Source organism: Scylla paramamosain, chromosome 8 (assembly GCF_035594125.1).
Source record: "Scylla paramamosain isolate STU-SP2022 chromosome 8, ASM3559412v1, whole genome shotgun sequence".
Classification (NCBI taxonomy): Eukaryota; Metazoa; Arthropoda; class Malacostraca; order Decapoda; family Portunidae; genus Scylla; species Scylla paramamosain.
Window position 1 is genome coordinate 17869540 of NC_087158.1, and position 12500 is coordinate 17882039.

The 12500-nt window shown below is 38.4% G+C and overlaps 1 protein-coding gene across 7 annotated transcripts in view; it reads left to right on the plus strand.

Moving 5' to 3' along the window:
• The window catches only part of LOC135102892 (uncharacterized), a 245360-nt gene that overhangs the window by 115449 nt on the left and 117411 nt on the right, over positions 1-12500 (plus strand). For all 7 annotated transcript variants that reach the window (XM_064008512.1, XM_064008509.1, XM_064008515.1 and 4 more), the window contains one exon: positions 2010-2064. In XM_064008512.1, the coding sequence (XP_063864582.1) occupies positions 2010-2064 (55 nt within the window). The remainder of the gene's footprint in view (positions 1-2009; positions 2065-12500) is intronic.

The window sequence follows — 12500 nt, forward strand, 5'->3', positions numbered from 1 at the left end:
TTACAAAGTGTGAGGAGGCATGAAAGAGTGAAGAGAGAGGATTGGGGATAAGAAGTGTAAAAAAATGGAGAATAAGACGAGAGAAGGAGGCATAAGAACAAGTAAACAACTAAAAATGATATATGTGGCGAATCTGAAATCGACATTATGAATTATTGTATCATCAATAAAGGAGTGTCCAAGAACAATGAAGGAATGTGAATCAATATATATATATATATATATATATATATATATATATATATATATATATATATATATATATATATATATATATATATATATATATATATATATATGATGCTTTCTGATTTTATATATATATATATATATATATATATATATATATATATATATATATATATATATATATATATATATATATATATATATATATATTTTTTTTTTTTTTTTTTTCTGTGTGTGTGTGTGTGTGTGTGTGTGTGTGTGTGTGTGTGTGTGTGTGTGTGTGTGTGTGTCTGTCTTACTATTTCATACAGACCAGATAGAAGGACATGTATTACATGTCCACTATTACCATTCAGTGTGGCTGTAAGACGTCACCGCAGGAATGTCGAAATTACGGAACAAAATTAAATTGGATAAAATGAAATAATGAAGAATGTTTCCCTGTCTCACCCACGAGTTGTAACTTTGGCAGAATATTTTCAGTTCCTTGTGAAGTTGTTTTGCTGAGGAAGTGAGTATTACTTGAATTTAATTGACTTTATTAGTGGTTCACTCCGAGGAAAGTCAGAAAGAAGCTGTATCAGCCACGTATAATAAAGAAGTCATCTGAATAAAAGTAAGATCACATGTATTGATATGTATGATTCATAAAAAACATTTCGAGTTTAGTCTAGGTTCTTATTCATTTATTTATTTATTTAGTCCACTCATATTTTTGATAATTTATTTTAACGGACTTTCTCTCCGCCAACAGCTTTGTCAACATGAAGGATCTCATGCCTGAGATGTTACTCTTGTACATGTACAAACACGCGCTTATTTTGCCCATATTACGAAATTAAGGTTACATATGCAAAATAAAGGGGAAGTGGAAAAAAAGGATGAAGTAGAAGAAAAGGAAGGGAAGGATAAAGAAGACTGTCTGGGAAATGAAATAATGGAATGAGAATAGATAAAGGTGATATACAATATAGGAACGAAAGAAAAGAGACAAAAGACGAGAAGGTGAACGAGAGATAGATGAGCAAGGAAGAGGAAATTGAGGAAACAGTAAATTGATTATGAGCAGAACTAACTAATTGCCTGTCATAAAGAAAAAAAAATCGACATAGAAAAGATTTAGGATGAAAAATTAGGAAAACAAGGATTGTAAGGAGGCAGGAGATAAAAGAAAGGTAAGGGAAGAAAGAGGAGAGTAGTAGCATGAGGGAGCTTGGTCTTCCATCTTCACCCGGGCAGCCTCACGCCATGACGAAGGGCGACACGGATGACCGGGTGCAAGTCGGGGACCAATGGGCGATTGATTGCCTCAGATGAAATGTCGGTGAGTTTCCCGTGGGTCGTAAATCACCACACATGCGTACACCTGTCTCTCTCTCTCTCTCTCTCTCTCTCTCTCTCTCTCTCTCTCTCTCTCTCTCTCTCTCTCTCTCTCTCTCTCTCTCTCTCTCTCTCTCTCTCTCTCTATCTATCTATCTATTTATCTCTCTTCATTGTTTTATCGTTACATGTCACTACCATCACCACTATCATTGCCGTCAGTGCCACCATCACCACCTTCACTTACACCACCACCATCACCTCCACCGCTGCCTATGTCACTAATAGCACTACCGCCATTGCCAGCACCACCACGAGCACCACAATGCTATCACGCAACGGAACAACATATTTTATAGTAAGATGTAGTATTAAAAATAAAGACAAAAAACCGAATGACGACATCAACAACAGCATCATTATCAACAACAACAACAACAACAACAACAACAACAACAACAGCTAGTACTAAATCATAACCACCTTTTCTCCTTCCTCAGGTTTGTTGAAAAAGCGCCGTCACGGTTGGACTACACAGCTAATGTCTTCCTCCAGGTCAGTCCCCTTTTCCTCCTTACCTCTCGTAGCGCAGCCCAGGCCAGAACTCTAGTAACTGCCACTCATTCCCTCTTTGACTGTTAATTGTACTTGTAAGTTTATATTAGTGATCTCAGGGAATTTAGTTTGTTATTGAATAAACTACAAACATCGTAAAACTTTCATAGATGATATTTTACTGTAAGTGTACCGTAGTCTTTCAAAATCCTTTTCCAAATTTATTAATACGTTATAGTTTATTTTAGCAACTTCAGGATATTTTACACATCAGAAATTAAATTACAAGCACTTAAAAGCTTTACTAGATATCTGATGACACCTTGTAGTCTTTCAAAATAATGCAAACTTATACAGGGCCATTATGTAAAGCTAAGAAGATGTAGCAGCTAAAGATTAATTTTACTCTGATGATTATTTACTCGATCGTCACCCTTAGTTAAGGTTAGTTAAGGTAGGTTTCTCAGCGCACTACAGAAAATAAAAGTTAGGGATTTTTAATGCAGTCGAAGTGTGTGTGGGATGTCATTTGACTTTTGACCAACAATGTACTGATATACTACTACTACTACTGCTGCTTCTACTGCAACTACTACTACTACTACTACTACTACTACTACTACTACTACTACTACTACTACTACTACTACTACTACTACTACTACTACTACCGCCATTACTGTTGCTGTTGCCGATGATGGTGGTGATGATAACTTGACAACTGTAAAAAACGTCATCAAGGAGAACCATACTCAATGAATAATAATAAAAAAAATATTCACCAACAATAGCATCAGCAAAATCATCCCGACACAACAACAACAACAACAACAACAACAACAACAACAACAACAACAACAACAGCAGCAAGAGCAACAACAACAACAACAACATTAACAACAACAACATTAACAACAACAACATTAACAACAACAACATTAACAAAAACTATAACTACTACTACCACTACTACTACTACCACTACCACCACTACTACTACTACTACTACTACTACTACTACTACTACTACTACTACTACTTTTACTACTACAATTACACTACTATTAGTCCTCACAAATAACACCTACAGAACATAACAACAACTATCTTAATCTCTATCTTGAAATCATATATGCTTCAAATGTGAAAGTACGTAATTGTTTCTTTATCGTACTTATTTCTTGTACCTTTTTTTTTCTTTTTTCTCTCCGACCCTTTTCCTCCTTCCTCCTTCGTATGCTTATCCAGTAGCCCTAATTTTCTTCCCCCGTCTCCCTCCCCGTTCCGTCCTCAGCCAAAAAGGAGGGAGAAATTCTGCCTTCCGAGACTCTCATATTCCCTTATTGTTGACATCTGCCTCACGACCGGAAAATATTCTGTTTGAACGTGAGGCGACGATCTTTCTTTTTTTGGCTCTCCATTTTCTACTTTTACTTGGCAGTCGTGTAGGAAAAGAAACCGTTGGAGATGGAGAAGTAAGGTAGTAATGGGAGACACTATTGCTCTATACATTAATGAAATATAGTAAGTAACGTCACTGAGAAGAAAAATTAGTTAATGTATGGACTGCATTAAATAGAAAAGAAATTATATAACAAACCTAGTGGAAAGACGAGGAATTTTACGCCCTGGTAGTTTTAGTGATTTGTTTTCAGCATCGGCCCATATGATTATCTGTCCGTGTTAGTATTCACTTTCATCACTGTCCCTATTTGTCATTCTTCACATCTGCAATTTTCCATTAAGAGCAGGATTTTATTGAATAATTCACGATGGACAGGAAAGAGGAGGAAAGGACAGGGAGAGGAAGAGAAGGATTGTAGGAGGAGGATTGTGGCAGGAGGAGGAGAAGGAGGAAGATGGAAAAAAGGAAAGAAAGGAAGGAAGAGGAGGAAGAGGGGAGAAAGAAAGAGAAAGTAATAAAGTAAAGAAGAAAATGAAGCAGCAAAGGACGGATAAAAAGAGGAGAACGAACAGAAAGAAAACGAAGATGGAGGAGGAAGGGGATGAAGTGAAGAAGAAATATGAAGAGAAGAAGAAAAAGGAGGTGAGTGAGCATCGTGGGAGGAGGTAGCGAGATGCCACTAATGAAGGACGGGAGAGGGAATGGAAACAATTAGACAACACAGGAACAGGAGGAAACAGGGAAGGAAAATGTTACGCGACACTAGGTTCAAGATTCTCTCTCTCTCTCTCTCTCTCTCTCTCTCTCTCTCTCTCTCTCTCTCTCTCTCTCTCTCTCTCTCTCTCTCTCTCTCTCTCTCTCACACACACACACACACACACACACACACACACACACACACACAGTCTTTGTATAAGTGTTTAAGGGGAAAACATATTACTTTCCGGTGTATTGTAGTTTTATCTCTTAATGTGAACTTAAGATCAAAACATGCTTTATTATTTTTTTGGATATATTATGATTTTGGCTCGTAATTGATACTTGAACAATATCGCTCCAGGTAAGGAAACTTTGATATCTCAAAAGTAGCAATAACCATCAACAGACCAACATCACCAGAAACATAAACTTGCACTACAATACAGAGAAATGTACAAAAGCAAAGGATGCCTAACTTTATAACTTTCATTCTCCTGAATCATATATGTTCCATACCACATTTGTGTCACTTACATTGATAATATATTGACAAGACCACTTGGTTAGCTTAAATACTTGGGCTTGTACGCCCATGTGGAGTGTTATCATCCCTCACTAGGGATGCTCGTCAGGATTGTTGCGTATGACAAGTTGTGTGTTCATTTCTTTCTTGTGCTGCATACAAATTATGAAGGACGATACATTTGTTCACAAACGTGTTTAGAGAGCATGTTGCCACTAAACAATTTTTTTAAGTGGATTGCCGATTTAACATTAGATGAAATAAGAACCTAGAAATTTATTTCTATAGGAAAGATGTGTGGCCTCTAGCAGTGTGAATTTATTATGGTGATGTTTGTTCTTGAGTGTCATGGAATGGTTTCATCAAAGAGAATGTTAGATGCAATATCTTAATTCGCTATGTCTTTGTCATATTATAATTTATGCAGCTCTTTTAACTACATAAACTTACAAATGGAGAAAAAATAAGGCTGCAAAACAATCATTAGAATATACAGATGTATTAGTATTTGTACAGGTATATTAATATTCAGTTTAAAAAAATACATTTTCGTTTTTGGAAGGATCCAAGTAAAAAGCTAACAAAAACGGACAATCCGTAAAGTATATAAATATGAAGAGATGCAAGTAATCCTTCATATCAGCAAGTTCTGCCTAGTACGGGTGGACGCAACCAAAGGAAGGACACTCGTTGAAAGAGGAGTACAGGTTGCATGCATCTTCTTTTGTTGCTAAAATGTTCCCACTACTGAAATAAGAAACTACTCGTGCAATATGTAATCTTCTCTCTGTTCTCCACGCGTCCAAGGCAGACCCACTTCAGTCCTCCACTGCAAGCAAATTTCCGCGCACAATGGCGCGATGTTGAAAATCTTGATGCGCTCATGTTTACCTGGCACACAGCTCTTACTTTGTGACTGCCGGATGCCAACGAATTTTACAGCGATGTCTTTGGTGTGTACACTCCTAACACGTAATATTTTATCATGCAATTCGGTAAATATGAACGTGCTTCAGTGATAAACACTTTGTTATTGTTTATTGCATTTTTAAGGCTGGTAACATATTGACAAATTATCAAAATTATGATAAAAAAAACACCTAGTTAAATTCATAATTTATGTTGTCATCGTTTTCCCCCAATTTGTAATTCGTTGTCATATAACTTTTATTCATGACTTCTTTATAATTCTACATAATCATTATTTACAACTACTACTACTACCTCAGGGAAGATTTTACACGTTAACCTTCTCTCACTTGATTCTCGTGCGCTTGGCAGGTGTGGTCATGTGACACCTTTCCTCGCTCACGGGTAGATAAGAGGATTTAGCTAATTTCACATTTTTCTTTGATCTTCATCGCTTCTCAACCCACATGGAGTCATTACTTCTTCCCTTCCTGTTGGCTGAGTCTCCTCACGTGGCTCTCCCCCACCAGTGGTGGTCTGCCGTATTGTTGTCAGTGAGGCAGATGCGTAGTCAGTTAGGGGAGTTAGATTTGTCAACGGCCAGTCTCGTTAGTTGCCATGTCTCCCGCTGAGAGGAGGCACACTTGTAATTTTCCTCAATTATAACTATTTAGAGAGTTTGCCATAGCAGGGGCATTGCCAGACCACGGAGGCTGGCTGCATAGTAAGTGGCAGACTGTGCTAACAAAGCTAGAAGAAAAGATAATACCAAACGACGACACTGGTAGTTATAAGCTCTTGAAATATGCTGTTGTTTACATTACATTAATTAATTGCTTTAACAGTTTAATCATGTATTTTTTATCATTATTACTGAAATTCTTTCAAAATAGATCGATCATAACTACTGACCGTCAGTGCTGTAGCTTCGCAGTCCAAGAAACCATCTGTTCAGCCAGTCTGACTTTAGGTTTTACAGGAACCAGCGCTCAGAGAATTCACTTATCCAGCAACCCTCTGCAAACGGTCGATAATGGAATACCTCTTGAAAAATGTCAGTGTTAATGATGCTGGAAGCCTAATTTTTAGGTGAACAATGTCGGTATCCCTTCGTGTGTTTGATACAGCTGTACCTGCATGAATCAAGTGAGCGGCACTCGTAAATTAAGCAGTAGGATTTGAGCTGACACAGTAACGCTTCATGAAACAGCCGGAACCTTAGTTAAACACATGAAGCTCGTCGGGCCCTACTTTAACGATACCTTTTTTTTTTTTTTTTTTTTTTTTTTTCAGTGTATGTAGAAACCTATTTGATAATTATTTTCTTTCTTCTTTATTTTTCTAATCGAACTTCTACCAAGCTGGAAGGCGTCACTTGGGCGGGTTTCATCAGAGACACAGGAGCCGAGGAGGGGAGCGAGGAGCGAGATGCCTAATAACCGCCTCACTTAACATTTGGGCTAAAACAGGTGGCGCGCTGAGAGAGAGAGAGAGAGAGAGAGAGAGAGTAGGAATCTGGAAAGAGGAAATTGGTAGATGAGGGAGGAGGAAACGGACGGAAAAGCAAATGAAAAAAAAGTGGAAAGAGGCAGACTGTGAAGAGATAAAAGTGAAAGGGAGATTAAATGAGAGAGAGAGAGAGAGAGAGAGAGAGAGAGAGAGAGAGAGAGAGAGAGAGAGAGAGAGAGAGAGAGAGAGAGAGAGGTGGGGGGAGGACTGGGGAAAGGACAAGGGGTAGGTAATCAATTATGTACGTTAAAGATAAAAGATTCACAGCCCCATGAGATCACGCGTAGATGGCAAGAACAAGCCTCGCTATTCGCCGCGGCTCAGTGAGGGCGGACTCCAAAATTATGGAATATCATGGGCCTCATTTTCCACCTAATATCTCTTGTTATAATGCCGGCGCTCCTTTGTCTCCGATCCTTACCCTCTCCCCGCCCTACGTACTCTCTCCCTCCCTTTCTCTCTTTCCCCCTGTCTCGAATCCCATTTCCTCCTGCCTCATTCTGCTCTCCTTTCCTCAACCCCGTCGGTCAATATCCCCCTAACTGAAGTACCTGCATTAATATGAATGAGCGGACGTATAGTACCTGATAAATTGAATTCCTACTTTCTCTCTCTCTCTCTCTCTCTCTCTCTCTCTCTCTCTCTCTCTCTCTCTCTCTCTCTCTCTCTCTCTCTCTCTCTCTCTCTCTCTCTCTCTCTCTCTCTCTCTCTCTCTCTCTCTCTCTCTCTCTCTCTCTCTCTCTCTCTCCTGATAACAATGATCCATGTTAAAGATCTGTAACTGGCGGATATGGCTCACTTCATATCAATATTATGGTATCATCAGTGATTTTAATCAGCATGTTAGGGAAACGGTCAGTGCCGGAAGCCTTCCTGAAGCATTGGTGAGTGAAACATACCGATGAATTTTGTCTCCGGTACCAGACCCAGATATACAGAGGTAGCAGAATCATGTAGATGATGAATAAATACCCTCCGAGACCAGTAATGCAAGTCTTATACTGCTCAAAGTTTCGTATTTCAAAATTTGTATTCTTCCTTGAGACTGTTAACATTAAACCAAGCACCGCCAGCTTCCATCATAGTGAGAGCACATTCACAATCACGGCACCCTATGAATTCCCATCACCAGCGGCACCATAGTCTGGTTGACGAGAATGTCACATTGTACACTCTGGTAAGTAATAAATTATCTTGTAAAGTAATTTTGAATATCAAATTTTTTTGTTCATTTTTCTGTCGCTTACTTGTCGATAAGTGTTCTTCTTTTGGATCTCATTACCTAATTCAGTCCTGCTCCACTCAGTTAACACATTCCTTTATTCTCCTTCAGACACGAGCTACATTATAAGACCCCAAAGTGTTTATCGTGGGATAATGCAGGAGTGGGAGATGGGATGGGAGGCTAAACTTTTATCGAGCTCTTTCCCAATGCATTTCCATTTAAGCAAGCGTGATTTGTACACAATGAACGTTGACTTTTTCGCGGAATGCTTATTACTGACGTAAGAGATTAATTGCTATTGTCCAGTTCAGGTTTGTTGATGAGACCATTGTTTAATTTCTGAAAAACATTTTTTTTTTTTATATAATTTTCCACGGGTCTGTTCTAAATAGTAGGGCAGCTTATAAACATCTGAAAGTCTTAACTCAGAATATTTTAGCAGGGTCCCTGTTTCGTACTGTTGTCGATGTTGTAAGAGGAAAGAAGTCAGCTTTGTATACTTTTTGTATAAGACCAGCGCAAATTACTTGAAAAGGTTGCCGGTAAAGTTTTGAGCGACATAGCTTCCCTTCAGCTACCAAGGATTATAGAGGAAAAGTTTTAATGAGAGGCATCCAAGAGAGGATTGATACCTTCTCCTTCCTCCCCGTCCTCATTTCTCTTCCTCCATCACTCTCACGTCTTCCTTCTCCCCATTTACCTTCCCCTCCTTTGCTTTCTTCCTTGATGGATTTACATCATCTTCATAACTCAAACATTTCCTCCCTGGCAGCAACTTATTTTATAGGATTAAACATGTACTTTTTTCTTTATATTTTAAACTTCACTCTTACACTGACTGCACTTGTATGCGTTTCTACCTAATGCAGTTATCTCTTGGAACTTCAATTTTCATCCATTTTGAAGTTGATCCTCACTGAACCCTGTTTTCACTCTTCGCCCGGAAGTCCCCACTCGCTTACTGCGACTTTTATCGTCGAAATCATTAATTTTTGGAGCATCGCAAATTCTCGCGACTTTAAGAAATTTTCACCGCACAATTTCATAGTATTATTTGCAGTCTACAGGAACCTCACGTATCGCAGGTAAAAAAAAAGTAAGATAGAGAAAAACAGGTTCGGTTAGGGAGAAAACAGGAAACTGAAGCCATGAACGAGTTGCTTTTGGCAGAATTCAGTCGTTACCTTAGCGATTAACGCTCGGTGATAATCTGTAGGATGACAGTTTTTGGAGAGAGAGAGAGAGAGAGAGAGAGAGAGAGAGAGAGAGAGAGAGAGAGAGAGAGAGAGAGAGAGAGAGAGAGAGAGAGAGAGAGAGAGAGAGATTCAATGCAGTTGGCTTCTTAGGTTTTACCTGCAGCAAGTGCGTCTTTTTTGGTTTCCTTTTGCTTCATGTTCAGGAAGGAAGAAATACACTTCAGTGTAGTTCTGCCCTGACTCTCATGAATAGCGGCAGTATAAATTCCTTCCATGGTGCGCGCACGAGCGCGCACGCACGCACGCACGCACGTACGCGCGCGCGCGCGCACACACAAAAACACACACACACACACACACACACACACACACACACACACACACACACACACACACACACACACACACACACACACACACACAACCATAATAATGAATAATATAGCCGTTTACTTAACATATTTAAAGTATTATATCTGTTTTAGATAATATACATAATCATAATGATTAATATAATGCCCGTCCTTAGTGCTGCAGTTGATAATAACTAGTATTAAAGAATAAATCTACAAATTAAAAAGGCAACAAATTCAGAATCTATTATCTAAATACTCACTATGCGGCACCGCTGCCAAAAGTTCAGAATGTAAGAACATTCATATGAAGGCTAAATTATTTTAGCATGCATACTGTAGCTAAATATAAATCAGTATGATTTAATGAAGTCAGATTACTGACACACAACGTTTTAAAGCTTTGATGAAAAGGTTCCTCAATGTACTGTGCCCCTTATGCTTCACTTTGAAAGATTATTTTCGTTGGTATACCACATTTCTTACTTTTCTACAAGAAAGTCATTCATTGTGTTTTTCTTTATTTACTTTTTTTTTTTTTACTTTATTTTTACCAGCTCTCAGTCGTAGACTTATAGGCATTGCTTATTAATGTGAATTTCCATATAACGAACATAATCACAATGAGGGAAAAAATATGGATACGAGTTTGTAAGACTAACGTCGTCTTCGGTTGTATTTACTTCAAACACAGGCAAGATAATTGTAGCTTTTTATCACTTCATCAATGATGTGATACTGTGTTACCTATTTGTTGCGGATGCTGTTTGTACACACACACACACACACACACACACACACACACACACACACACACACACACACACACACACACACACACACACACACACACACACACACACACACACATACACAAACACACACACACACACATACACACACACACAGAGGATGGCTTTCCAAAACAAGGAAATACCAACAAATCAATTGAAGTGTTTGGCGATAATTATTTGGAGTGGCGATGCTTTAGAGTAACGAACCAGGGTGCGCGCACACGTGTGTGTGTGTGTGTGTGTGTGTGTGTGTGTGTGTGTGTGTGTGTGTGTGTGTGTGTGTGTGTGGGCGCGCGCGCGCGCGCCAGTAATTGATGATAGTCTTTGTCTTGATCTCTCTTGACCACCACCTGTTACCTTTTCGAAAAGAGTTTAGAACTCATCGAGACCGATCTATGGGTAAAGCTGACACACACCACACACCATACACCCATTCCCATTCTCCAAGAGGAAGAGTACCTGTCTACACGGAATATGTGTGTGTGTGTGTCAATGGCTGTGTTTTCGCATCAAGAGGAAACCGAGAGCATAAAGGCCCATCACGGCCGGCAGGACACACCAGAGGAGGTAGGGTAGCTGGTAGCAGTTAGCCAGAAGCCCAGGGCTCTAGATGAAGGCCGAAGTAGCTGGTGAGAGCAAGCAGCAGCAACATGGAGGCAGTGAGCACGTGTAGTGGGCAAGAGAAGGTATACACACACACACACACACACACACACATACACCTCTACATTGTATATGAAATGATATGGAAAAGTACATGAACACTATAAACTGCACCAATATATTGAAAATAAATATGCAGCACATATATACATAATACCTTTAATACAGAATTAACGTAACCAGTAAATCCCGTAGACTGTATGAATGAAAATACATATCGGTCAACCTCTGTTGGCAATGAAACAGAGCTATAGAGTTATGCGTAGTAATTGAAAAAAAAAAAAAAATGAAGTGACCCATGTTATGAATACTGCTACTGTTAGCTTTTACGTAATGTACTAATGATGTCATAAGAACACAAAAAATCACACACACACACTGCATTTAATACCACCTGTTTGAGTTTTAAGTAATTTCTAAAGCACATTGTTTTACACACTGCAATATAACAATTTCTTTTTGAAATGTTATATATATATATATATATATATATATATATATATATATATATATATATATATATATATATATATATATATATATATATATATATATATATATATATATATATATATATATATATATATATATATATATATATATACAGAACATCGATACATTTACCTTTTTTGTCTAATAATATCTCAAATTTCTCTCGATTTCTTTTTTTAAATCGTTTAGAGTGAGTAGTACATCGCCATGATTTGGTTCAGATACGCGTAATCGTATTTTGTTTTCCATTTTTGCTTTTAAGCGGTGCACTAGCCTAGGACTACAAAACTTTAGGGACTGAGATGTCAGTCCCTAAAGGAAAGGAGCAAAAACATTATCCAAAATTGAAGAAGTGTCTTGAAGCCTCCTCCTTGAAATAATTTAAGACATAGTCATGGGGAAATACAGAAGCAGGTAGAGAGTTCCAGAGTTTACCAGTAAGAAGGATTAAAGATTAAGAATACTAGTTAACACCTGCATTAAGGATGTGGACGGAATAGGCGTGAGAGAAAATAGAAAGTCTTGTGCTACAAGGAGGAGGAGGAGGAGGAGATAACTAGATCAGAGTAGCAAAAAAAAAGAGTGACGGTAGAAAATAGCAACAGGAACATTGAAGTGTCCAAGAATGGATATCTTAGAGAAAGGGAAGAGAGTCAGGATGTGCTCTA